The following is a 27,941-nucleotide window of genomic DNA, read 5'->3' on the forward strand; positions in this document are numbered from 1 at the left end:
CAGCTAAGCCCAGCCCATGCCGTGCCATGCCATGCCATGCCATGCCATCCCAGCCAAGCCAAGCCCAGCCCATGCCATGCTATCCCATGCCATGCCATGCTATCCCATCCAAGCCCAGCCCAGCCTAACCCAGCCAAGCCCAGCCCAGCTCGGGGGATCCCCCCTCCATTCCCCGCCGCGGCGGGCTGAGACCGGCCGGCTCATGACACAGAGCGTGACGTCGCGGCGGCGGCGGCCAATGGCAGCGGCGCGGGCGGTATAAAGCGGGCGGGCGGGCTGGCGGGCGGGAGCGCCGAGGGAGGCGGCGGGCTGAGGCGGGCGGCGGCGCTGAGGGCTCCGGGCTCCGCCACAGCGCGCTGCCCGCACGGCGGCGGGCCGGCCGGGCCCTGCGGGGGCCCATGGAGGCGGCGCGGAGCTGTAACGGGTACGCACAGCAGGAGAGACCGCCGCCGCCCTCGTCCTCCTCCGCCCCGCCGTCGGCGGGCACCGAGAAGCCGCGCGTCCCCCCCGGCGGCAGCGGGGAGGGCTGGCGGGGCGAGCGGCCCCGCAGCGAGGAGGACAACGAGCTGAGCCTGCCCAGCCTGGCGGCCGCCTACACCGCCATCCTGCGCTCGCTGGGCGAGGACCCCGAGCGGCAGGGGCTGCTGAAGACGCCCTGGAGGGCGGCCACCGCCATGCAGTTCTTCACCAAGGGCTACCAGGAGACCATCTCGGGTAGGGAGCGCTCCCCGCGGGCGGGCATCACCCCGGGTAGGGCTCCGGGCCGGCGGAGCTGGAGCCTGCTGCTGCCACACCGGCCGTCGTGCTCCTTTTCCTACTTTATTTCTTAAAATGGGCTTCGCCGCAGCCCTGCCACCGCGCCGCCCGTCGCTGCCCCCCGCCACCAGCTGTACGCGCTCGGAGCACCTGCACCGCGGGCTCCCGCCGTCCTCTCCTTCCCCCCATTTAAATTTTTTTTTTAACTCCATGTGGGTAAACTTCCCATTCTGCCATAAACTTCTGTGCTTCTTGTTTCAGTGACCAGAGCAAGTGCTTTTGCTTTCCCTCTGCTGGTGTAAACTTTCCAGGCTCTGGCATGAGAACTTGTTGACTGTACCTTCCTCCATCCCCAGCTGAGTGCGGCTGTGTTCAGAAGCCACGCTTGCTCCTATTAGCAGATGTAGGTAGCTTGAGTTTTCTCAGAAAAGGTCCTCTTCTGCTGATGCTTTTGTCAGGTGAGGTCTTCCAAAGGTGGGAACGAAACTCGAGAAATGACGCTTAAGGAGAAAGGAGGCGGTCGGGGAGATCCCTGCCCCGTCTCGGGGTCCCTGCAGCGAGTGCTGGTGCGAAGAGGTACCCCAGGTTCACATCCTGCCCCAGGCAAGCATCTCACCCGCTTGCTGGCTGCCGGCCCTCTCTGAGGGCAGGAGGAGAGGAACCGGGTGGCGTTTGTTCTTTTCATCACCAGCAACTCCCAGGTTGTCTCTTGGTTCAAGTGCAGGGTAAATCCTGATTGAAAACTTAGGCCGAGAAAAGGAAAACCGATGTAAAAAACTTTCCCAGTACAAACAGTAAAAAAAAAAAAGGGGGGCTTAGGAAGCCGGGGAATTCCCCCTTCTGCTGCTTCTTACAGTAAAAGGCAAGTTCCTGTTATTGCGTAAGGGATGCGAACGCTGTCAGCAAGGACCTCTGAATGCGAATCAGAGAGGACCTGAGCCTGGTCTGCTCCCCGGAGTACAGCACTGGTGTGTCGAGTGCCCCAGGACTGCGTCAGGGTGTTGCAGCTGAATGAAAAGGCTGAACCGTGCCGACGGCTGGCATCGGGGAGCTGCCTGCTAACACGCCGGAGTGCTTTAGTAAGTCCACTGCGCTTCAGCTTGAAGATTGGCTTTCCTGTTTAGTTTTCTTTCACTTCTCTACTGTTGGCTCTTCTAAAATCAGGTGGCGTATAACTTCCAGCGTTAACTTACTCGTGGCCAGCTGATACTCCTGTGCTGATATGTTGTGTCCCTGCTTCCCCCAGGAACACTGTTTCTGCCTTGGTGTTGTCTGCCTTTCAGATCAAACCAGGTTTTCATGTTCACATCTGTAGATAGGCTCTGGGCTGCAGCGGCCATCCTCATTACTCTCTTCTAGTCCTGCTGCACAGTGTCTTTAAGATGAGGTTTTATAGGGTCTCACAGAATAATCCTTTGTCTACTGGAAATAACTTCCCTCATCTGTGACTGCACATGTCTTTTTACTGCTGTTAAATACAGGAGGTCTCTGAGCCATCCTGCCAGTCTCTAGCAGAAGGACTTTTTAGTGATAGCTTCTGAGCATGAATTTCTGTACTGGATCCTGGATGAGGTTGCTGCCTGTCTTATGTCCTTTTTATATCTTGCTTCCCTTAAGGTTTTTTAATAGCTTTTTTCTGCTCCAGTGTAGGTTCTCTGGGACCCAAACAGCCTGTCCCAATCTCTCAATACATTTCATTAAGCAGAGTAGTTCTGGATAGTTCCCTCCCTAGAATATCCATACCTGGGAGAGACCTGTACTATATCCAGGAGTTGAAAGTGTCACTGCTAGGTGCTGTACTCTTGGACTGATTTTTTTCTTTTATTTCTAGGAAATAAAATGAAGCTGTGGTCTTAACATCCCTTCCTGTGTCAAGGTGGGGAATCCTTTTACCTTCTAGCTACTCACCTCTTCTTACACAATGCCCAGCTTCCAGTCTTCCTACTCTTACTAGCCAGGCAGAGGAGAGCTGTAGCTGAAAGATTAAGTCCACAGCAGCTAGTAAAACGACTAGTGGATGAGGAGTTGTCTGGGGGAGTTGATACAGAAGAAACTTCCACTTAGGAGAGTTTAAATGCTTCATGAACCCCAGAGCCAACAACTACAAAGTCTTTGGGAACAAAGCTAGCTGTGGGACTGCAGTTCCTGCCACTCATCTCTGCTGGTGTGCTGTTCGCTTGGCTATACTAATACAGCTGCCTGGCTAGCCAGGCTGGGAACTGGCTTTTAAAAACAAAAACCCAGACCCTTAAATCAAAAAGATCACACAAAGCAGCCCTGATCTCTTGTTTCCTCAGGCTCATTTTGTAGCTTATGCAGTTCCTTATGTGGAACTGTTTGGATAGGCAGAGGTTAAAGCAATAATCTGTGAGATGAGAGGTGTGTTCAAGTTTATTCCCCAACAGGCAGAAGATAGCAGACAGATATGGGAAGACGGGCTTACAGCTGTTGTAAAAGGCTTCTCAAGTAAAAGCTCTGTTGTAGTGATTGTATAGGCACAGGGCTAGAAGCAAGGTGTGTTGCAACAGGCACCTGTCTTCAGCTGGCCTCAGCTGAACTCACAACCCTTGTCAGTGTGTGGAAATGTTGCCAGACTGTGCAGCTGGAAAAGTGTCGGACAAACCAAGGTAGTGAATGTTAGTACAGCTACAGGCTTTAAAGTCACCCTTCTGAGTTTGCTTGAGTATCTGCCTTAGGTAGGCAGGAGAAAAGCAACTGATTCCTGGTGGCATTTCAATTTTCAGTACAGAACACACAAAATAAGATGTAATAGATATATTCCAGAATTATGAAATACAGTGAAAGCTGGAGAGTGTAAAGTTGTAAGTACGCTGCAGGAGGTCTTCAGGTTTAATGTGCTTGTCACCTGACTGTATCTGTATTTTTGTACTCTCCATAGCTTAACTTCATAGTGTTGTAGGGAAGATTACACCTAAATTCTGTCCCTTCTCTCCATTCAGATTTATGTGAGTCGCAGAGAAGCTGATTCTGCTTTCCAGCTTCTACTGTGTGTGTACTTTCTAGCTTGTTTTTGGTAGTGCAGAGTAACAGTGTTCCTGCTTTACCCCTTATTCATCTTTGCTATCTGTGTTCTGCAGCTGGTCGGTATTGTATTTCAGAGCCATTACTAGAGTTTACTTGCCAAATGTCTAAATCTGGCTCTTTCTGTTCTTCCTAGATTATGGCTTTCCTCCTATTAATCCTGCCTCTACTAAAGGCCTCAACCTCTGACAAAATACTCGGGTGTATTGCTCTCACTTCTATAGTACTAGTCATCAAACTTTCATTGGTGTAGCAAGAATTCCTCTGGTGATTTCACATAAAATCCACTGGGGACCGGACGAAAAAATGCTAGCAGTTCACACTTGGGCATCAGTGTAGGCTAACAGCCGTTACAACAGAAAACCCTCACGTTTTGGTAAGCCTGGTGGAGCAGACAAGATACCAAAAGTTTTTTCAATTTCATGCAGTGCTTCTGCATGAACATCTAAGAACATGTGTTCTGTTCCAGGGTCAGATCTATCAGCTTTGTACTTCTGGGAGTAAATTGTATGACAAAGTAGTAACCTGTCCTCTTGGTTAATAAAGGTGAGCAGGGCTGTTAATAGCCAGTTGCCTTTAGGTTTTTTTTACAGTTGGTTCAGGCAATTGCCTGCCACACAAAGACTAAACCTTGAGAGTTCTGTCCCTCCTTTCACTAAAGGCTTAATGTCATACTCGGAGGTGCTGTCTGTGAGTCCATTTATAAATACTACAAAGTGTGAGTGTGGGCAAATGCAGCAAATGAGTGAATAAATAGAAATACAAGATCACAGGCAGTACTAACTTGTAACTGAAGCTGAAGATGTCAGATTCAGTCTGGCTTAAGCAGAGCTAACTGGTAAGTTACAGAAACAATGTCAGTTCCAGTGAGTGTCAGCGATGCCGGCTTTTAAAGGTAAATCATAAAGGAGTTGGTTCCGATTGTGTAATCCTGTAGGAAACATTAGGCGCAGGGTTGAAAAGCTGCCTGCATCTGCAGTAGGAAGTTACCTTGGTTTCATCATGTGTAAGCACTCTGAGCAAAATAGCATGTTCATTAAACAATGTACTGGCTGGGAATGGCAATAGTTGTGTCACGGAGAAAGGCTGGGAGAGTCTTCGGGTAGGTATGTTGGCTTTCAAGCATGTTGGCAGGTTCAGCTGTCCTTTCAGCATGTTTAACAGGGAAGTGAAATCAGAAATACTGGAAGGGGATAACTTTGCTTTCTGAACCTCTGTGGTTTGAAAGGCTGTATGTATGCTTTATTTGCCTGGAAGCCAAGTGACTCTACTGTGCAGTTTTTATTTTAAAGCAAACTAGTTAGGTCTCGTACAGTAGATTAATGCCTGCTGAACTGTGTTTATGTTGCTTTTCCTTCCTCAGTAGTCTTATGTGCATTTCCTATGGTGAAGGGTAAAAAACCATAACGTTAATAGTCTTTTCTTCATTTTCTTGTCTGTGTAGATTTGGTATTTTGGCAGATGACAACAATGGTGTAAGCTCATAAATATTTCCAAGCCTACTGCGTTTGCTGTGGATGAGAGGTGCTAAGCATTGCTATGTAAAAATAGACAGGCGGTGCCTTAAACAAACAAGGCTGTTTGATCAGCAGCACTGCCCTTTGCTGAGAGCTGGTGAGTTACTTCATCCTTTCCTGGAAACAAGGTCCTGCTAGTTCTCTTTCTTATCACAAATGCAATAGTCACAGAACATCCTGAGTTGGAAGGGACCCGCAAGGATCATCGAGGCCAACTCCTGTCCCTGCACAGGACACCCCAAATTCACACCATGTCTCTGAGGGAATTGTCCAAGTGCTCCTTGAATATCGCCAGCCTTGGTGCCGTTATGCCTCCCTGGGGAGCCTGTTCCAGGGCTCCATCACCCTCGGGGGGAAGAGCTTTTTCCTAATACCCAGCCTAACCCTCCCCTGGCACATCTCCCTGCCATTCCCTTGGGTCCTGGAGTTGGTCACCAGAGAAGAGACCAATGTCTGCCCCTCCCCTTCCCCTTGGGAGGAAGCTGCAGGCCACCATGAGGGCTGCCCTCGGCCTCCTCTGCTCCAGCTGAACAAACCCAGGGACTTTAGCTGCTCCTCATTAGTCTAGTCTCATTAGCTCCTCATAGTCTAACATAATAATGACTTAAACATTGGCATTACTGTGAAGCTGTGGCTTGTTTCTGGTAAACCAGAGGGTGGGAGATACAGGGTTGTTCAGGGTAAGGTTCTTGGGGGTTTCTTTCTTCCAACTCTACCCCCACATGAGTGAAGCCTACCATGCTGAAACAGGTACTCAATGCAGTGAAACATCTGCTGGCAACTAGGAGTGTAGGACTTTGCAGGATGATCTTCTGTGCCCATTAATGCTCAAGTAACACCCACTTTGGGTTTTTGGGAATTTGTGAAATGTCTTAACCTCTTGAGTCTTAACATGAAGAGATCAGAAGCCTTTAATATTTGCTTTTCCAAAGTGGTGTTTCATCTTCTCTGATTTTCCTTTGTTTCAGTTTCAGAAAGAAATTCCAGCACATTGTATGACATGAGACATTAAACTGTTAATGAAAATTCTGATACATTTTAATGAGCATCTCCATAACCCCACTTTCCCTCATTAATAAACCTCCAGACAGAGGACAAATTCTAGGATCTAATTGTAGCTTTATCTAAGAGTCTGCAATAACTGATCTCTTATGAATAGACTTGAGTGTCTCACTGTGACATGGAAAGTTGTCTAAAATAAACAAACCTGTACAAATGATGGCCAGAATTAGTTGAACAGCAATAAAGCTTTTCTTCCCTCTTTGTTTGACATGTGCCTTAAATTACACATCTGGTTCACCTCTCTCTGGTAACTGAGGAATTAAGATTTGCTTCTGAAGCAAATGTTCCTGTCTGAAGTTGAGTATCTGTTTCTAGTCCTTTGGTGTGGAAGAGATGAAATTTGAATATTAGTCAAACTTGTAAATTCCTTTGTCTAAGGCTTCTTTTGGTTCCTGTTAGGAGTGTGTGTTATGGCAAGGAAGTGACACAGTGCTTGCTTAACTTTCTCTGTAGCTTTTTCACTCTTGCCTATTTACATAGTAATGTGGTTTCTTAGGCTGTGTCTCTTCCTAGAACTCTTCAAGACCTTCTTTATCACTACAAACTCTCTTTATATGCATGTTTTTGTAGCCTGATTCTCTTCTGTGTATGCATAATAAATTCCTGAATGGCTGCAATAATTTTCATTTCTTGTCTAGAATATTTTCTCTAAGTATGCTTATCATGTAGTGTCATCACATGAATAAATAAAAAATTTCAGTTTTGATTTTACATTTTACTGCTTACCCAGCAGCATCTGAAAAGATTTTTATCGCAGTTTCTGTCCAGATTTAACTCTGACCCTGTAGTTGGTTTCCCTACCATATTCAGCTGTTAGCTGAATTACATCTGTGTTCAGATGACAAGGAATGTTTTCCTTAAAGATGGTCAAAGGTGTCTGCCAACATTAATATATGGTTAGCCTTTGGTCTCTGGCTTGTGGCACTGCTGTTCCAGAGTATCCTGATCCTGTTCATGACCTGTTTCTAGTTCATCCAGAGTCCCCTGGCATTGGTTTTGGTGTAACCCAGTCTGTGTTCCTGGGAGAGCAGACGGTACCTGACCTCAGCCTGTACTGATGGCATTGGTATGGTGTGACTTGCCCTACCACCCTTGTAGGATGTCTGCATCTCTTGGCCTAAACCCATTCCTTCGATGGCCTTGGCTGCCTACTGTGACTGGGTCACCATGGGGAATACAGGGGCCGTCAGTGAGGACAGTCGAGCTGTGTAATGGGAGAAGTTTGTGCTTTTTGTCTCTGCCAGGCTGGATCTGCTCAGGGAACAGTATCGGGGTATCTCTGAGACTGCCTTCATCCTCTTGACACAGAACAATCCTCAGTCTGACTCCTCTGAAGTGGAGCAGTGGGGCAGCTTAACACAACGGGGAAGTACTTTAATTCATAGTGAGAACAACCTATATCACTTCAGTCTTCTGTCTCCCGGGCGTAGTAAAAGTGGGACATCAGGAGTGCTGTGAAGCTGATGGAGTGCTGCCATCCTCCATTCCTTTTACCTGCTGAGCCAGCTGCTGGGTGGGCTCTAGCTTCTTTGGTTGCCAACGCTGCTTTTGCTTTCCTATGTCACGTTAAAGCCATGCAAATAGTTTCTATAGCAACAGGTCTTTTTGCTTAGCTCCGATGCAAAATCCTGAAAGGTCTTTCTCTTTCTATCTTATCCGATTCTGATTTTTTTTTTGCTTTTATCAAATCTTCTTGAAGATAAAGGCAAAAATTAATTCTGCTCTGTTTCAGGAGTTGACTTGCACCAGAGGTGACTGTTCAGCTTTAACAGCCCACTGGAGTTTCTACAACAGGACTTGAACTCTGGGCTGAAGGAAAAAACAGCTGGAATAATCTAGAGTGTGTCCTGACTGCGCATATAATGTTTGTTCTTGTTCCCCTCCTCCCAGCCATATATTTTTAATTCAAATCTTAACTTTTCATTAACATGATGTGTCTAAGCTTAAGGACTTTACTAAATTCGCTTAGCTTTCCTGGGGTAGTGGAGAAGGAAAAGGGTGTTGATTGCTGTCTCCTTTGGCTTACAGACAGTGCTTGGTGGCAGCACTTGAGCACAGTTGTGACTAATGAAAGCTGAGTGAGGGGAGGTATGATCTGAGAGGCCAAGGGATGATGTATGATATGCCCATCGTCTTGCTAGCAGAGGAAATGCTAGTCCTATCCTGCTGACGTGGTTGATTACGTAGGTGATACTTGGGGGGAGTAAAAGTGTTGCTTCATTTGAGAGGAAGAATTTAATTTTTGTGTTAAGGAGAAGTAGCCTGTTGAGGAGGAGCCCATCTGAGCTGTGGGTGCCTTGCTTTGTCAGGAAACCAAGCTAGCAATATTTACTTCTAGCCTTCCTCCCCTCTAAAAGGCCTGTTGACTTCTATGCTTTTGCTTTGAAGATCCTGGTGGTGCAAGAAGAAGGGATGGAAAAGATGCAATTGCATTGGAAGGGCAGGTGGGTATTTTAGAGCTGAGCCAGTGCAACAGCCACGTTGCTCTGTGTGAACTAGGACGGGCCTGGGGAGGGACAACATGACTCTTAGATCTTGCCCTGAGTGACAAGAGTAAATGCTTTGGGGCCTCCAAATGAGGAAACTGAAAACAAGCTAGCGAAGCAGGCAGCATGGCCTAGTAGGTAGAAAGAAAGAGGAGGAAAAGAGGCATGAATTCGTCCCTAGCTTTGCTTCTGGCCTGGTTAATCTGAGGCCCTGTTTCCCCTTCTGTCCTTCCAGCTCTGTTAAACTCTCCAGAACGTGTGCTGCAGGATGCAGGTGAGCTTGTGAAGGCCCTGTTTGAAAAAGGCAGACAAAGTTAGATAAAATTGTGTTGCCTCCCCGCACAAAGCGTTTGAGTCTCTGCCAAGCAAGTATTTCCTGTGTAATTACTGGAACAAGTGCTGTGGTGGGGCATAGCACAGCATCTTGTCGCAGCTACTCTTACCTAACTCTTCTTTTGTCAGCACAAGGCTTGGATTTCAGAGGGAGGTATAGGGATAGACAGGCTTCAAGCTATGGTTATTTTCAGGACAACAGGCTTGTGAAGTGTGAGCAGGAGGGACTGGAGCAGGACAGGGGTGACTGGGGCTCTCTTAACACCGTGGCCATTTACTCGGATAGTGGCCTTTGGTCTCACATTGTGTTTTATCTTTGTTTCCATGTATCTTCTGGCATTTGTGAAGGAGTTATTGGAGGGGCTAAAACTAAGCTGGTTTCTTCCTATAGGGCTATGGTCCTCGTTCTTAAGGAATAACTGGTGCTGACCTAAAGTCAGCACACCGTGCTGCAGGCACAACTGCAGAACAGGTATCGTCGTGTTCTGGCTGCAACTTGCTGCTAACATTAAATAAAGCTAAGGTGCAAAATTAGGAAGACCTGTATAAATGAGAAGTGTGAAGCATCCCACAGCTCTGTGGTTATATTCTTAACACACAGATCATCTTGTTTACAGACCTCTAAAACTCCCTTGGCTGTGAGGGGGCATTGCCCAAGCTGTTGTGACTCTGGCCTGTAGCCTAAGAGGGGATACTCAAGAAGGATGGATGACCTTTGTGTTCCTGTTTGATTAGCCATGAGAAGGATGCATTTTGTTCCTGAAGTTGCCTGTGTGGTACTTCACAGGTCACTTAACCTTCTTTTTCCCCCAGCTTTAAAATAGGGCGAACAGCTGTCTCCATGATGCAACATAGCTCTTCAAGATGCCAGTAATAGAGTTTGGTTCCTTAGATAATGTTTGTAAGGATCTATTAATATTTATTTGTACATAAATAAGTGTGTATATGCATATATATGTACATATATATGAGCCTTCACACCCAAAGTACCTTCTGTTGTAGCTTTGGCCTTACGCTGTGTTGCACATTACCATGACTTTTAATGAGAACGTGGCCATTTTTGATCTGAACAGTCTGCTTTGCGAGTGTGTTGACGTAAATCCCTATCTAACATCAGGCTCTGATATGCTCCTGGCAAGGCTGGTATGAGCCAAGCTGGTGGTCTAATAACAGCAGCAGTTACTCTGGAGATGCTTCGTGGATCTGTTTGGATTTTGTTTTAATAATGCTGGGCATAGTAGCAGGTTTTGTGAAACCACTGTTTGCCTTTCTGCTGTAGAAATGGCACGTCTGCAGAGTGCTGTGGGAGGGAGCGAAGAACCCAGACGGCTGCTCTGTCTTCCCTTCCCTCTCCTCTAAGCCTGCTTTGTTTTGGATTCTGGTTATTCCTGGCTGAATTCATAGTTATATGACTGCGTGGTGCTCCCCATGTAATCAAAATCCTCCCCAGCAGTGTTCGGAGTAAACTAGACTCTGAAATTTGAAGACAAAATTATGTGCCTTTACAGAGTTCTTTCCTGGCCTCTTTCATGCCCCCTACTCCTGCTCTCTGACCTGATCAAAAGCCTTCTGGGGTTCAGCCTTGCTGTCTTTCAGGTTGCCTTCTTGGGAAGGAACGTGCGTCGCAGGCAGAACATCTTGCGCACAGTTTCCAGGGTTACCTGTGTAGTGCTGATAGCAAGCAGGAAATTAAAATGCTCCATGGTGATGATACGTTATCGACAACAGATGGTGGCCATTAGGTGTACGTGCATGTCAGGGGAAGGCATAAAGGCAAGTAGAGCAGACACAACTATTAGATTTGTGTAACACTGCAGGTGCTAAACTCCGCCGTGGATGAAGCAGGGCAGTCCTTGAGCACCCTGGTTCCCCCTCTGGCCATGGTGTATGTGACTCTGGCTCCTGGAAGTAACTCCAAGTAGTTAGTGCGGCTTCAAGTTGACCTGTTTGCACATTTCCTTGGGCTGATTATCAGTCCTTCTGTACAGCTAGCGCTCTCTTGCTAGTCTCTCTCTAATTTCTCTATGCTATACAGCTTTTCTGTCTTGCCCTTCAAAAGGCTTGCTCTCTTAACCTGAGAGTGTTCCACTTTTAACCTCTCCAAGCATGGGTCCAGCTGCCTGCAATCTTTGGGGAGGCTACAGTGATTTGCTGTAACCTGTGTCAGGGTTGCCTGGGGACTTGTCAGGAGATTGCTAAATCTGGAAAATCAACTGAGGGTCTGTTCTGCTGAGCTCTGAGACTAGCAAAGTGTCATGTTGTGTGTTCCCTTTCTTACTGAGCTATCTCTTATTCCTTCTGTCTTTGTGGGTTTCTCCACCTCAATTATCTGTGAACTCTGGGGTGCAGAATCAGGCTGAGTGTGCATATGCATGCCTGCTTTCAGTTCAGGACAGCAAATCTCTCCCTGATCTCTGGATACAGATCTGTCTCTTCGACTTGTGTGTGTGCCTGAACAGCTGCTGGCTGGTGTGCTTCAGGATGAAATAAGAGTACCTTATTTGCGTGCAAAGCTTCCTTGAAGATAGTGATGCTGGTGCTGAAGCGTTTGAATAAATAGCTGTGATGGCGTAGCTTTTCCCAAACCTCAGGCTCAGCTTTGCTTGTGGTATGTGGAAGCACTAATGGAAGCCCACTTTGAGACGTGCTCTCCTCCTCAGCACTGGCTTTATCAGCTGCAGTCTTAACTGCTCTTGAGAAGTCAGTAATTCTGCAAAGACTAGGCTTGTTCTAACCTGAGCTCGAACTTTTACTTACATAAAACACTATAGGCTGACTTCTGGTGTAGCACGTAGGTAGTCTGACGTAGCACCGTGGCAGTTGCGTGATCCTATGAAAACCAAAGCATACTTGTGATGTTACTCCTTAATTGCCTCCCATATCTTAACCCTAAAAACTGTAGTTCTGAGAGTGCTGTGCTCCTGCTACGAGCTGTCTCAGATATTGGCTGGAACAACCTTCCATGCTCATGCATTTATTTTTTTTTTAATGCGAATGTTTAATTTCAGATGTTCTGAATGACGCCATCTTTGATGAAGATCATGATGAGATGGTAATTGTGAAGGACATAGACATGTTCTCATTGTGTGAGCATCACCTCGTTCCATTTGTTGGAAAGGTAACTCTTCCTCACAGAACAAATGTGGGAATACATGATAAAAGACCTAAAGTACATGTAAAAGACTTTGTAGCTGTAACTACAAAGCTTTTAAAGCTTTAAGTATTTACTGCTTATGGCTATGATTCTAGAAGCTAATCTTCAGAATATAAATAAGGAAGACCTCCTTAATGTGAGTTTTATTTGGATTTAAGCTTCTAAAATACAATGCTCAACCTTTCCTAGTCTAAGTAATCTAATGGTTTCTGACATTTCATATCAAAGCTCTTCTTCGTGAAGCAGCAGCAAGCCTTGAGGGCAGACATCTTGATATTAAACCAGCTCACCCTGCACGCTGGCTCTGTCACGGATTTAGCTTCTGGCTCAGAGCTATCTAGTGCAGGTTCATCTCAGGAACCCCTTGTGAGAGGAGCAAACTTCTGATTAGCAGCCCTGTCGTAAATAGGCAAGCTCAGTCAGGGAGGGGGTGGTCAAAAGTAACTAGCAGGAGGCTGCTTGGGTTGGGACTCCCATGAAAGGGGCTGGTGTTTCAGACGGTGTTGAAATTGTGATGCCGACAACTTTAAAAATAAAATAAAAAGTCTCAAATTAACTGCTGTAAACGTGACGACACGTTCAGAGTGGGTACTCCCTTCTGCACATCTCAGCCCCTTCACTCCCATGTCAGCACAGAAGGAGGGAGCTTATTCTGATCCATCTGTTCTGCCATAAAGTATTCACAGGCCAGAGGGTAGCAAGTGCTTTTGTTGTCTATAAAATTTGATCAGTACCACATATGGTCCAAGTAAACTGTCTCCCAAAAATAAAATCCCCGAGCAGAAACCAGCTGTTTATTTAGTTGAGTCAACTCAATTTCGTCTGCTTTCTTTTCTTACTGCTAGTATTTTGTACTGGAAGACAAGGTAACTTCTTCTGTACAAGCTTTCCGTTTTTGCCTGTTATTCTTGGTTACACGTCCTATGCATATTCTCATCGTTACTCCTGTGGCAATATATGCATTCTTTTTACATCTAGCTGTTTAGCCTGTGTGGTTTGGAGAAATCTCCTTGCAAACACCGAATTGGCCCTGCTCGTATAATGGTCTGCTAAATGACTTGGTATGCCTCTAAATATTCTCAGACTAACCATTCTCCTGTTGGGTACATCAAACAGGCTGCAAATACTGACCAGTAGGTCTTATATTTGCAGTTCTATCTTATACAAAATTAAGAAATTCACAAAAATACGGGGAACAGGATTCAACACTTATTTCTAAGTTATGTCTCTTACTTTATCTGAAATGTTTCATGTCTTTTCAGGTGTCAGTGAGTTGATTACCCAACAGAAGTGATAGGAATGAGCAAGTTAGCCAGGTAATTAGGTGCACTGTGGTACCTCTAATTGCAGGTACAGCGATACAGGATTCTGAGATGGGGCCTCTAGGCAAAGCACTAAGACAGAATCCTACACTGACACTCCCCTGCTGTATCTTGGCTAATTTTTCAAGTCTCTGGTACAGTGACACAAATGCTGGCTTATAAGTTGTTATAACTGTAAAACTACTTGAATTCCATAGCCTATCTTGTTTTCTAAAACAAGAAGCTATATGGCTTTTCCCCTACCTTCGTATCTGAGTACTCTTCTTCTCAAGAACTTATTCCAACTTAATTCTACTACCTGTTTGGTATAAATGTTCAGCAAATCCATATTTGAGCAGGATGGAAGTTGACTTAATCATACAGTGATCTATGGTACTACCAAAGCAGGGGAAAAAAGTCAGTAAGTGCAGCCTGATTTTGGTGGCTTAGTATTTCTTGCTGTCAGAACTTTCACTGCGTAAAGTACAGTCCTCCTCCCTCCCGTTCCCTAAATCCATTTTAGGTCTTGAAAGAAAAGCATGTTTATTTTAGATGAACAGCACTGTGCTGAGTAATAGACTGCTTTTTGTACCCAAATGTAGTAAAATTCTGTAGCATTCCTGAGACTTGGAACATAAGCCTTGACTCTTGAAGAGTTGTGATTTTTCTCCCCCTCAGAAAACTTACCTGTTCAGGACACTGACCTCACCAGGCATTTACACCCTCTGTTAGCTCCACAATTTTTCAGGCTTGCATGGTAGCATGTTCCTCCCACATGCTAGGACTTCTGGATTGTTCCAGAGTTAGTTCTGGGGCAAATGCACATCTCATTCTCTATGCATGAGTTTCATATGCATTTGGAAGTGTGGTTTTGATTCTGTTAATGGTTTGTTCTCTGTCTAGGTACATATTGGCTATCTTCCTAACAAACAAGTACTTGGCCTCAGCAAGCTTGCTAGGTAAGTGTTCACGTAATGAAAGTGATCCTAATTTGTAAAAAGGATTCCAAGCTGTGCTAACTGTGCTAATCTTTCTACTCTGGTCCCCTCTAAAGCTCAGCCCACTTTGTGTCCTGGATTTAGACCAATCCTCAGCATTATGTTGTTTGTGGAGAGATAAGTCTCAGAGTTCTGTGTTAATTCACATCAGTTGGCTGTAGTAGAGCTGTAACGCTTTTGTATGTTCATCCAAGGCATCGGTGTCTGCAGGGAGCACAGAAGCGAGAACACCAGAGAATTTGGCTGCATTCTAAGGCAAGCCACAAAAACCAGTGGGGATCTCTAGCTATATACTACTTGTGTGTATATTGACTGATAAGAACAAAAATCCCAAACTTCCAAACTGTAAATGAACACGTTCTATGGATAGAAATGGAATCTAAAGTTTTCATCTGTTAGCTGACTCTTTAGATGAATTTGGCATTTCTTTCTTTCACTCAGACCTGCTGAGACCCATGGGGTAGATTTTATAGATAAGGTTCAGCCTAAGAAACAAAGCAGTTATACATTTGAGAAATCCATTTGTTATGTAAAACAGCTTTTTCCACAGCAAGTGCCCTTGGATCAGTTGTTGCACTGAGTCTTGTTATCAAGTGTTGCTTTCTAGTTCTGGTGAGGAAGGGGATGGTAGATCCCTTCAATAAGCAGATTACAGGGGACCAGAGCAGAAGGGTGTCTTTTGAGAAATGAATAAAAAAAATTGGCTGTAGTTCAGAAAGACCACATAGGCTTTGCTTATACTTTCCCTGATAACATCTGTTAATCTTGCTGTAGTTCCAATAATACTAATGAGAATTAGCCTTGTAAATCTGCATGCCCGCTGGATTTTCTTAGCGGGTAAGAAATGTGTAGGATATGACACTAAAATGCTTTAAAGCCAGTCAGCTCTGTTGTGCAAGCAGAGCACGGAACGGTGAATTTGGTTTGGAGATGGAAGGGCCCTTAGAGGTCGCATCTTTGCTAATGTAAGTCATATTACAGGGAGGCCACCTTCACATCTCCTAGCAGTGCTTATAGGAGTGGACTTTGCTCTCATTAAGGGGCTGAAACAGGCAGTTCAACATTTAAATTACTTTGAACGTGTTTTCTGTGGCTGTTGTTCAGCTGAGATTGTAGGATGAGGTTCTGAGCCGACAGCACTGCAGTTGCTGGGAGAAAGACTTCACCTCCTGTAGCTGCTTGTGCTTGGGGATGTCTGTGCAGCAGTTTGTGGCTTGTGTTGTATGTTGGCTGGCGCTTGTGTGCCTGGATCTTTTTAAGTGGTGAGGGCGTCTTTTTGAGTTGGATTTCTGAAGGCAAACATCCTTCCTGAAAAGACTGTCTTTAGCACTTGGTTTCATTTCTGTAGGGCTTGAATGTGGGATTAAAGATCACATTTGAAATAGGCATCAGTTGATTTGTGCTTGCTCTGGTCTCTAGTTACCTCTGAATTGCAGATGTAAAATGGAGCTCTGAACTAGCATTGGTGATTTCTAACGCAAGTGGCAACGCGGTGCTAGAAGTGTACAATTTTCCTGCTGTTTATTCTCAGCATAGAAATGTGCATGAATTTGTGCAAGGCTTCCTGTGCTGTGCTTGGAAGGTTAAATCTCACCTCTTTTTCAAGTTGGGGTAAAACTCCCGTATATTGCAATAACAAAAAGATTAGATTCCTGAGTAACAAAATGTTCTCAGTCCTCACTTGCTTTTGAGTGCTTACCAGGAAGAGGTTGGTGGGCCAAACAGCACTTCCATTTCGTGCCCTGCATAATGCAACCAGTGTTCAAACAAGATTTGTGAGGCCGTTGGTACTGTAGGCCTAATCTTTCGTAATAGGATTAGTCTAATGTGGTGAGTTTCTGTAGTTGTGGATGACCTGTATTCAGTAAACAAACATCTTTCTTTGGATTTTAGGCTCAGCCTTGAAAATGCTAATGCAGATAACTGGTTTTACATAAACCTGCTTATAGGACTTCTTATTTTTTCCACTGGTAGTGCATATACCTGAGCGTCAGCTTGTTTACTATCCATACGCTTAATCTAAATATGTTGCTTTGTTTAGCATAGCTATAACATGACCATTTAATTTCCGGAGGGGAGTTTCTGCATATAATTCTCTCTCCAAAACAGCAGGCAAGTGCCGTTACGAGAAACGTGCCTGAAAACTAAAGCCTCAGGCTGCCAGCCAGTGTCTGTTTTTTGTCTAGTCTGACCAGAGGGGTACTGAAGCTTTCTATAGCAACTTCTTTACACGGCCACTTGGCGTGTAATTAAGCATTTGAGGTTGGCGGGAATAACCCATTGTGTTACAGAGCGGTTATAAGACTTCTCTTAAATGTGAGGGTTGTAGTACTGTGGTTATGAATGATGGTAGTATTGCTTGCATTGCCCCACAAATGGCTTAAACTTGAAGTTGTGCTCAAGAAGAGCACTAAGGTGATCCCTGCGCTGAAATGTGAAGAATAGTGTGATATATGGGTGGAGAGTATCTGTTTTAAATAAAAGCAATTCTGTTTCATTGCTCTTAGTTAAATCTGTGGTTAAATGCAAGAATCCAAAACATCTCCTTCTTAATTTCAGTAGCCTCCTGGGAATCCCAATATCTGAACTGTCCTTAAAACAGCATTTGGTTTAGATTGCAGCAAAAGGCGGTGGTCTGACCTCAGATCAAGGATTAGCTTTCAGCGGGTCTTTGGGCACGGATTCCCTTGCAACTGTGTGATGGAGGCAGGTGGTGGTACAAGTAATTCAAAAGTAACAGAGGAAACCCTAAGGAGAAGTGACAGGTTTGCCCTGAAATAATCTCAGGGGGTGGCAGGTAGGGGAAACCTGTCACTAAACACAGTGATGTGCCAAGGGAAGTCCTAGAGCAATGCCAGGCAGGGGCTGAGCAGCAGCATGGTGTCGTGTAGATTTCCAGGAGGACATGGGGCCGTACAGTCGTGTCTTTGATAGTGTCGAGTTAATTGTGAAGATCAGACAATGGTTAGGTAGGAATATGTATAATATTGTCTTTTTCCTTTCTCCTTTAGGATCGTGGAAATATACAGTAGAAGATTACAAGGTAAACAGCTGCATTTTTGGTTTTGGTGTGTGCAGTCGTTTGCTAGCCAGCTCAGGGTACTGGTAATTGTAGGTGGACTATAGCTGTGCAGACCTGAGTGTGGAGAAAACCACTGTGTTCTTGAACAGGTGTTTCTCCTCTGTCATCTTAGCCTCTGTGTTTCCAGTGAGGGGTAAAATCTGCCTGTGAAAATAGGTGTAGGCAGTAACTGATTCAGAGGATAAATGTGTTACAAGATACAGCTGCCAGGAATGAATAACTAGTTGGGTGCTGCTGGAGTTGAGCTCTCCTACAGAAAATTTGCGATGCCTTCAAGAATTCTTGGCTGAAGAGACGAAGCGAGAGCTGCCATGTTACAGACTGCCTGCCTGCTGCAGGATCTGAGACCTGGGGTTGGGCTCAGCCTGCTCTCCTTGTCCTGCAATTAAATTTGGCCTTTTCTTGGTGACAGAAGTCTTAGTGACCGTTAGGTGTCAGTCTGGTGAATAGAGGGTGCCAGACCTGCAGGAAGTGAAGCTTTGCAGGACAATAGACTCCCTTTAATTTCCTCATTTTTTAAATCTCCATTTCCTTTCCTTAAAAAGGGAAATCCTGTGTAGGGAAGGAATAGCACAGCAGCAAAGCCAGTGAACAAATATATTAAAACAGAAAGAGAAAAGAGAAGCAAGAAAATCTAACTGCATAATAGAAATGTAAGAGCTGTTGTAACAAATCATGGTAATGCAATTCCTGCGAAGGTATAATGCAAAATGACTCCCGATATTAAAAAAGGCAAATAAAAGGTCTGTTCCAGGATACAAAACATAAGATAGGATTAGGTACTAATAAAATTTGTTTAGGAAGAGCAGTACTTGAGTGTGTGTTGGCGGGGACCAGGCGTGCCTGGAAGCAAGGATGCAATGTTGCTGTCCAGACAGTGACGGTGCGTTGATGCTAGTCAGATTTAACGCTGTGTCTGAACTCCCTGTTGTTCTTCCAGTCCAGGAGCGCCTTACCAAACAAATTGCAATAGCCATCACAGAAGCCTTACAGCCCGCTGGAGTTGGAGTGGTTATTGAAGCTACGTAAGTTATCCTGAGCTGTTCCGTGGTAGCGTATGGGCCGCGTGTGATTCCGGCTGCGTGCTGCAGAGCTGTTGTGCGGTGCCTCTTTGGCTGTGGTAGCTGTGTGCCATGCTTGTTTATGATGCAGAGTGCAGGCAGGAGCCATCCTTGCCTGTTCAGTGAAATGGTGTGGTGGGCTGGAGCCATTTAAAGTGGGGGGCCTACCTTATCCGCTGCAGAGATGTGGCAACTGGCAGTGTGGTCAGCTTGTCCCAGTGGTACTGGGTCCATGCTCCACCTTGGCGCACCTTCTGCTTCCTCAGGTAGGGCAGAGCTTGGGACTAGCAACAGGCATGTCCCCATGGTCAGAATACACTTTGGAAAGGTGGGATTTTCCTGGGGTGAGAGGAGAGAAGGCGGGGGGGCTGGGAATTTGACCCTTTTCTGTAGAGGACAGCTGAGGCACTACTGACAGATGTCCATTCTGGATATGGAGGTTTTGTCACTTCCCCAGGATTTAATGTGACTGTGTAAGAAACATCTCTGTGGGATTACTTCTTTCTTTTGAGTATGCCTGATTTATTGACCCCCCGCTCTTGTTTCTTCCAGGCATATGTGTATGGTAATGCGTGGGGTACAGAAAATGAACAGTAAAACAGTAACCAGCACAATGTTGGGGGTATTCCGGGAAGATCCAAAGACCCGCGAGGAATTCTTGACACTCATCAGGAGCTGAAACTGTGTCATTCTCTAAATGCAGTCTGGAGATTGTTCTGTCCAGTGTCACTGTCTGTTCTTACTTGTTCCTACATCTCACTTTTAAACTAAATCGTTGTGAATTGTTGTCATAGTCTTTGTGCAGTAAAAGACTTCTGATGGCAAATGAAAAATGTAATGATAAGGTAGGCTCCTCCTGGATTTCCAATGATGCTGATGTCACAGAATTACAAGCTACAAACAGGGGTTTAGGAAATGTTTTTCCATCTACAACGCAGAATATACTGCTGTTAGGAGACAAGCGGGGCTTAGGAGTTAAATGGGTATTTATGAAATAGTTAGGTTTATTTAGAATAAATATGGAGCGGCATGGGAAACAATTGAAAGGCTGTGGATCCTTGTAGGACCACTTACACTGCAAATACCGTACCTCTGCTGAAAAGGATGGTCCTGAATTATCTCTGACTCTATTTTATTACAAGTCCTGCAGTGGCTGTTTCAGTATCTGGATATGTATGTTATACCTCTTTGAGATGTTACCTCTGGTGGTGTTTTATGTTCTTGCTAGTATTAACCCTCCTTTTTTTGTGTGGGGTTTTATTATTTTGCTTGTGAAATTTAAAACACATTTTTCCTTGCCTCTTAACACGCAGGAAATTAACATCTAAATTATTTGGGGCACAGCCTTATCTCGATATAAAGGGTTTTATGCACCTTTTTCGTCTGTGCCTCAGAATTTCTGACCACTTTAACTGTAAGTTTCGTACTATTTTAAAGCAAACTTTAACAGAGGGGAGGAAAAAACCCCAGAGTCTATCTGCAAAGTGCTAAGATATCCAAAGAGGTTTTAATGATATTTATACCTTGAGCTTTCCTTCTTGGACTTCTGAGGGTTAGACTGAGAAGCTAAATCTAGTCTGATAATGGGAAAATGAAGATTTCTTTTCAAGTATTTCAAAATTTGCATCTCATCAATGTTGGACCAAAGGTGAGCACAGAAATCCTGAACACAGCACATTGTACCTCTCCTGCCTGATGGCAGGTCATTTCAGGGCAAAGTAACCTGAAACGACAACAATTTATTTTGCAAGAGCAATTGAGAAAAGTATTTCCAGGGCCATCAAAATGAATTAAACCACATTTTTCTTTGTATGTGGTACATCTGTATGTGGCAGCATTGGTACAAAGTTTCAGTCAGCTGGACTTGGCTGAACTTCTTATACTTTGTTACAATTTTAATGGGTGTTTTGTAACTCTTAATTGGGAAAACATGAGGCGCAAATGAAAACCACCCTTCTGAAACTGAGCACAGGAGGGAAAACTTAAAAAACAAAATGTCAGCCAGGATGTCAGATGCCCACAATGCAGGTTCCCATAGTCATATCTGCTTTGCAGAATATGAATCCAAGATGTTCTGTACGCTAACCTAAAAAGCAGTTCCTGGCCTGGCAAGCTCGATCTTACCAACATTCCTGTCTCTTGCTTCAACCCGTGTTGGAAACAAAAGGAAAATCAAGGCTGGTCAAATTTCCATTGGGCCTAAGGAACTTTCAAGAACAACAACTTCATGTGTTTAATTACGCTAATTTTACCTTGATGACCTTTACAGCATTATTGGAAAAATCCTTTATAATACCCTCTGTCCTGGATTCTGCATAGTTAGGTGCTGTACAGGTGTTTGTCTGCTAGTGTACACAAGGTTTGTGTTGCACATTTATAAAATACACTGACCCTATGGCATTTGTTTTCCGCCAATGATTGAGAGCAGATATTGCCACTTTTCAGTTCCATATGTGTATCCAGCTGAAAAGCCTTAAATCTTTCTTGCCTGAAGCTCAGAGTAAAACTCTCTTTCTTTAGCTCAACAACTGAAAGGAGAATTTGAGGACCAAAGGGGCACACACTAGTACATTTCTCTTTGCTCGCTTTAGTTTGAAATTAAGTCTCTGTAAAACACTGTCTTGCTCCTGAGGTAACGAAAAGTTGCGTTTTAACCACTTATCTCTATTCAGGATAAAGTTCGTATTGCACCACCACTGTTTTTTTATTTCTGTATGACCTGTAGTCCTTAAAACATACCTCTCTATACTTGTGGCCTTGGATTTTGTTCCCATTTATGCTGTTGTAAGACTTGGTGCATTTTTTGGAACATCAGTATCGTTCACATACACAAGCTTTAACTACACCAGTGTGTATATATGTATAGTACATACAGCCTGCTGTTGTACCACGTAAAAGTCCATTGTCTCTAAAATATTAAAGCACAGTATTATCCCGTGGAGTGGTAGCGTCCTTGGTGACTTGGAGGCGAGGGCATCGCACAAGGAAGTGGCACAACCTCTGTCTCTGTGGGTGGGGGTTGTTTTGGCATTAGCAGGTGCTCCAAGGCTGTGATGAGGTGTTGGGTTGTTCTTCTTGGGCAGTAGTTGCTGTTGTCCCCTACTGAGTCCCCCTTTGTTGGTTGGGCAGCAAAAAAACCTCAAGATCTGGTGTCACCTTCTTCTTACTGGTCCTTGGTGCCAGAGAAACCAACAGTAAATATCATTGGGGCAGGGAAGGTGGGAAGCAGTGGCTGCTTTGGCATGGCTGTTGCATGCATCAAGGTTCATGTGGCCTTATAGTCCCCTTGTGCACTTAAGCCATTCCAGATGCCTCATTGCGCTTTACTGTGGGAATACTTTGTTTCTGGCCAAATGTTCAAATTACCTGAACAAATCTGTCCCAACAGCAGGTGTGATGCAGGTGTGACAAGAGACCTTGAAGCTGAAGTCTTTGTGCTTTGTCTTGGTGGGGTCACCCCACCAGGTACCGTGCACAGCAATGAGCTCAGCCTTTGCTGCACTGCTCCTGCAGGCTGGGGAGGCTGTCTTAAAGCCACTGCCTCCCTGCTGCCCTCCCAGGAAGCAGATTCTGGTGAGATTCAGGGGAAGGAAAAAAAGAAAAAGTACAGATCCCAGACTCCTGAGGAGCGTTGTAGCCAAAGCTTTGCCCAGGGGCAGCGTGGAGGGAAGGGGGACTGCATGGGCTGCGTGTGGCTGTGCTCGTACACCCTTGGACATCTTGCAGCTGCACTGTCACTTCTCAGCACCCAGAGTCACCAGAAGGAAAGCAGGCTGTGCCTGCGTGCTCCAGGGGAGGCCCTTTGTAGCCCTTTCACGCTTAACGTTTGCTCTTCTGTATTGCCAGGCAGTTTCAAGGGGCAGCCGGTGTCTGCGCTGCGGTCGGAGCCGTGACCGCACCGACAGATGAGCGTGACCTGCAAGGCGCCGATGTCTGGCAGGAGCCCTCGTCAGGCTGCGTCGGCCCGGGCTTTTCTGCAGCACGATGAGGAAAGGAAAAAGATGACATGAAATTACCAATCACTTTAATCTTGTATCTGCTTCCCTGTGTCAAAGCACAAGATAAACCAGGCCAGGGTGGGGAAAAAGCAAACAGAGAAGTTTTTGGGCTGCCAGCAGGGATGGGGAATCTGCTGGTACAGCATGGCTTTGTGGGTGAATGCTGCAGTAGTCCAAAATGGAGGAGTAATGAATGAAAACTCCCTCCAGCCCTTCGTGTGTTCTGTTGTGGTTTTTTTCCCCCCAAATGGTCTGTCCTGTTTGGAAATAACCCTCCTGGGAAGCCGCAGGAGCATTGTCAGGAATTTGTCTTTGTCATGAAGCTGAGTTACTTCTGTGTTTCCCACGGTTGGATATTAAAGCCAGCGACTGTGGTGGGAAGCAGCCTGTTTGTCAAAACAGGCATTTCTGCAAGAAGTTTTCTATTCCCTCCCTCTTTAATTTTTTTTAGGGGTGGGATTGGGAAGGAGCCTCCCTGAGTTTTGTGATCATGGGAAAATGTGTTTTCATTGGGGCAAAAAAATATTCAGCTTGAAAGTATTCACAGCTCAAAAAGACAGAAGGGAGCACTACGAACCAAATCTGTAAAAGAACAAAAAGCTGTTATTAAGGCGACAACCCCCCATCCCTGCCCTACCACACCTCACATGATCCCACCTGCTTTATCACATGCTCTATTCGTTTCCTCGTACCCTCCAGTGGCAGCTGTTGCTTATCAGGTTTTTTCCTCAGGAGTCCCCCAATAAGCAGCTTCTTTGTGTTTTTTTTTTTTTCCTATCACTGTGCTGTGGGGTGATCAGACAGCAAATCCCTAGGCTGTGCGCAGCCAGGTCCTCGGCACAGGCTCCCTGGTCCTCTCCCCTCATGTTCCACCTCTAGGTGAGGGCTATGCTTCGGTTCCGGCAACTTTTCACAGCTAGGAGCCTCGGGAGGTGATGAGTCCTGCTTATCTCGCAGTGCGAAAAAAAGGCCTTGGTTTCCTGTGCTCTGGTGTGAATTCCCTACAGACCTGGCTGGTGGGTCACTTGCTTTGCCAGCAAGTCCCAGCTCTCCCTGATGTGGGAGCTTGCTGGAGATGGGGATGCCTCTCCTGGAAACACTGGGCAGAGATCTGCCCAGCTGCGTTGCTCATGACTGGACCTCATGCTGTCTTTGTGCTCCCAAGGCCGTCGTAGATATTTGTTCTCCACTAAAAAGCAGAAGTCCCAAATCTTCTTCAAAGCACCCTGTTGTGTACAAGATCCTGCTGGTGGTCATCAAGATCAGCTTGATCTTGCTAACGATCAGCTTGATCTGACAAGATGAGGCCCCACCTCGAATGCTGGGCTCAGGTTTGGGCCCCTCGGGACAAGAAGGCCCTGGAGGGGCTGGAGCGTGTCCAGAGAAGGGCAGCGGGGCTGGGGCAGGGTCTGGAGCACAAGTGTGCTGGGGGGCGGCTGAGGGGGCTGGGGGGGTTTAGCCTGGAGAAGGGGAGGCTGAGGGGAGCCCTTCTCGCTCTCTGCAGCTGCCTGAGAGGGGCTGGAGTGAGGGGGGGGCTGGTCTCTGCTCCCAAGTCACCAGTGACAGGACGAGAGGAAACGGCCTCAGGCTGCGTCAGGGGAGGTTTAGATGGATATTAGGATCAATGTCTTTCCTGAGGGAGTGGTCAGGCCCTGGCACAGGCTGCCCAGAGAGGTGGGGGAGTCACCATCCCTTGGAGGTGTTAAAAACTGTGTAGACGTGGCACTTGGGGCCATGGTTTAGGAGGCCTGGGGGTGTTGGGTTGGTGGATGGACTTGATGATCTTAGAGGTCTTTTCCAGCCTTAATGACTCTGTGATTCTAAGAACGGTCAGGTAGGTGGTGAATAGTGAATGTTGCTGCCCAAAGACGTGAGAGCTGCCAGGCCAGCCCAACCTGTCCCCAAGGAAGCTCATGGAAACATGGCCAGCCTTGTGGTTAGGTCTCTGAGAGGGAGGTATGAGGAACCTGGGCAGTACCAGCTAGCTGGGAAGTGCCTGACAGATGGCTCTGAGCGTTCAGCAATGGGGAGCTGCAAGCCAGAGTAGGACTGGTATGTCCATGGCTGCAGTATGGGTTCCTGAGTGGGTGGCTGTTGTCTAGGCCTCACCTAGGTTGAGTACCTGTCAGCACTTGTGGGGAAAGCATATGAAGGGATCTGCCTTTTCTTGGGCATTTTACCCAGGGGATCCCAAAACAGGCTCTTTCGAGCCAAAATTCTGCCTTCTGAGTGGCTGTAGTCAAGGACTCTGCTCATCCTGGAGACTTTATGCAGCCATCACAACCTTCCAGCAGCTCGTAGTTGCTTAGTGGGCTCAAATTGCTCTTTACCCAGCCCCTGGTTTCTGCCCCTGCTCTCTTGAGTGAGTTGTTGGTGTTGGGAAAGAGCTCCGAATCAGCCGTGCCCTTTGAGCTTTGGCTGAGCCCTTCTGCCAAACTCCTGGAAATAACCTTTATGAGATGCTTTGCCTTCCAGGTGTATTTAAAGTTATAGTCATGATTTAGTAGTTGAGAGGATAGAAGACATTAAGGCTCTTTTTAATATGCCTTGGGCTGGGCTGTTAACAGGGACAGCAAATAAATCGCAATGTTCAAAGAAATTTTGCTGAAGTACCCAAGGAATGTAATTACAAGGAATCGATTTATTTTTTTGACAACTTTGTATTGTGTTTTTGGTGTTGGGGCTCTGCAGGGGCGGTTTTGGCAGAGTGGACTGACCATGTTACCTCTCTGTTTGCTCTGCTGCTCTGTACCGAGATTGCAACAGTAAAGCAAAGGTTAAAAATCCACCATAAGAGCAACTAACTGAGCTCCACAGGCCTGTAAACTATTTTAAAAGTGCTAAGGCAAACCACAATGGTGAGTCCTTTGCCTGGGTGTGTACGAATGCCACCAAGGGAGCAATTCCTGGGTGGGTGCCCACCACCCAACTTTCACGTGTGACCTGGGAACCCTTTACCGAGTGCTACGGGAGGGCATTTGTGCCTCAGCTCCGTCCTGCCCTGGCCATGAGTGCCCGTACACCCTGTCAGCATCCCCCGTTCCCCTAGAGAAGCCATATCTCACCAAAAAGCTGGCATGTCTTTAGTTCCCTTGTCCTGCAATGCTGGTGGCAGCTGTGCCCCGACCCACCGGACAGCTGCGGGAGCAGGTGGAGGAGGTGACCGCCGTGGCTTCAGCTGGGCAACGCGTCGATGCATAGGAAAAAGGCAAAATTTCTGCTTCCCATATAAATACTGTTATCAGCATCCAGCATTAGAGACGTTATTACAAGCAGATTGGCCAGCGAATGACTGGGGGTGTGTGTGGTATCTTTATGGTAAAAAAAAGCTAGATTTTTTTCCAATCAGATGATTGGTAGGTTAGCCCCTGCTTTTTGACAAACTGTCAAAACCAAAAACTGTAAAACAAATAATAAATTTGTTTTTACCTATTTTTAAAGATGTCCCTGCTCACTGCAGGGGCGGGGTTTGGACTAGATGACCTCTAAAGGTCCCTTCCAACACAAACCATTTGGTGATTCTATGATTCTGTTATTTTTACTGACTGCAGGTAGGAAGGGATCATCCTTTGCATGTGTTTTCTGCTCTAACCAGAAATATCGCAAGTTGTGTGGCCTGTAGATAGCATTAATTATTGGAAGACAATAAGTTTGCCTTAAACATCTGCCCTGTTGGCGTCGCCTTCATAACATACCTGCAGGATACGTTTAGGATCTGCATTTGTTTTTAAGTCTGTGTAGGGTGACAGCCCTTAGCGCTGTGTAAACACTTCCTGCGGGGACCCAAACCCACGCAGCCACGGGGGTGCCAGCCCCAGGGCCACGGGCAGGCTGCACCTCAGGTCTTTGCTCATCTTCTCCAGTCTCTTCGCCATTGCCCATCCTCTGGGGAGATAAACTGGGAGAGAAATGGGTACTATCGCAAGGAGCCAGCGCAGCCAGTGGAGAGAAAAAGGATGGGAAAGGTTTTCTGTAGGGAAGCAGCAGCGGGAGGGGTAGCTGGCAGGGAAGCTGCAAAGGTCCTGGCTCCGGCTCTGGCTGGGTGATGCGGCAAGAGGGGAGAGAGGGCCGAGCTGGGCCCCAGCCTCTGTAGCCGCCTGCCCGTGCCCGGGGAGCTACAGTCTGTGGCTCCCTCTGCTGAGCCAGGCCCCGAGCTCTGCTCACCACAGGAGAGGAGCAAGACCTTTCATGGGGGCTGCAATTGCTTTTCAGGGAGCCCTGGGGCCCACCCCGACACCAGGCTGGGGGCACGGTGGGTGGGAGAGGGGCAACCAGCCCCTCTGCTGCATCCCGCTGCCGGGTGATGCTGCCCTGGGCAGCAAATGCCAGCCTGTACCACCTCTTCATAGGGGATGGAGATGGAGCCGATGTGTCAAAAAGCAGGGGCTAACCTATCAGGATGATATAAAAAAAAAATTATTACTATTTAAAATTGGCCAAAAAGCTATTTTCTGTCGAAAATTAAGAGCTCTGGCTGAGCTGGGCAATTTCTCCTCTGATGAAGCTTGGTCACTGGTCGTGTTTTCTTAGGGAAAAGGGGAAAAATACCACTGCTTTGCTCTTCCAGGCGCCTGCAGCCTGCAAGCACTGCTTCGCTGCCGCCCCGGCTCTGCCCGCGCTGGGCTTTGGGCTCCTTCCTCAGGCGAAGCGGTGGTCCCCCCGTCGCTGACCGCTCCCTTCGGTGGTGCCGACGGCTCCACGGCAGGCAGTGCAGCTCTAGCACCCTCTCCCCCAAACTGCATAGGGATGGGTGCCCTTGCTAGGCCAGCTTAAGCAGCCATCACCAGGCACTTTGCTGAGAGGTGCAGAGGGGTGGCCTCATCTTCATAAGGCTGCAAACTCTGCCCAGGTAGACATATAGAGCGCTATAGATATAGGGTACCCATTCTGGTCCCGCGCTAGGACCTGTGACCTGCAGGGTGGATGCAGGGACCACCCAGCCCCACCGCATCCACCACCCCACGTGAGTGAGCCCATAGCCCCAGGGCGCCCATGCCAGGCATACGTTACTGAGCTATTTGCAGATCCCAATTAAAACTAGCTCCCCGGAGCGCTCAGCGGATCTGCTGAGCCCTGCCGTGAATTCACGCTCTAAAAGCGCTGTCAAGCATCTGCCTTTGCTGCAGCTGAACAGGGTCAGGCTGCTTACAG

General features: G+C 46.6%; 1 protein-coding gene across 2 annotated transcripts; it reads left to right on the plus strand.

Annotated features, from left to right (window-relative positions):
- Positions 1 to 275: 275 nt before the first annotated feature.
- Positions 276 to 23,171, plus strand: GCH1 (GTP cyclohydrolase 1). 2 transcript variants are annotated; one of them, XM_075104299.1, is made up of 6 exons: positions 276 to 714; positions 12,205 to 12,314; positions 14,555 to 14,610; positions 17,661 to 17,692; positions 18,672 to 18,756; positions 22,639 to 23,171. In XM_075104299.1, exons 1-6 carry the CDS (start codon positions 399 to 401, stop codon positions 22,778 to 22,780), a joined length of 741 nt encoding a protein of 246 aa, XP_074960400.1. In that variant the 5' UTR covers positions 276 to 398; the 3' UTR covers positions 22,781 to 23,171. The 2 variants fall into 2 exon arrangements, with proteins under 2 accessions (XP_074960400.1, XP_074960401.1); XM_075104300.1 differs by lacking the exon at positions 22,639 to 23,171 and adding an exon at positions 19,345 to 21,733.
- The last annotated feature ends 4,770 nt before the right edge of the window (positions 23,172 to 27,941 follow it).

The sequence above is a fragment of the Phalacrocorax aristotelis genome, chromosome 9 (assembly GCF_949628215.1).
Source record: "Phalacrocorax aristotelis chromosome 9, bGulAri2.1, whole genome shotgun sequence".
NCBI classification, from domain to species: Eukaryota; Metazoa; Chordata; class Aves; order Suliformes; family Phalacrocoracidae; genus Phalacrocorax; species Phalacrocorax aristotelis.

What these genes read in the sequence shown, in the direction of transcription:
- GCH1 (XM_075104299.1), top strand. Translation starts at nt 399, where the DNA reads ATGGAGGCGGCGCGGAGCTGTAACGGGTACGCACAGCAGGAGAGACCG. An exon ending in CTACCAGGAGACCATCTCGG is followed by an intron (nt 715 to 12,204) that starts GTAGGGAGCGCT and finishes GTTTAATTTCAG; the next exon opens with ATGTTCTGAATGACGCCATC. An exon ending in GGCCTCAGCAAGCTTGCTAG is followed by an intron (nt 14,611 to 17,660) that starts GTAAGTGTTCAC and finishes TTTCTCCTTTAG; the next exon opens with GATCGTGGAAATATACAGTA.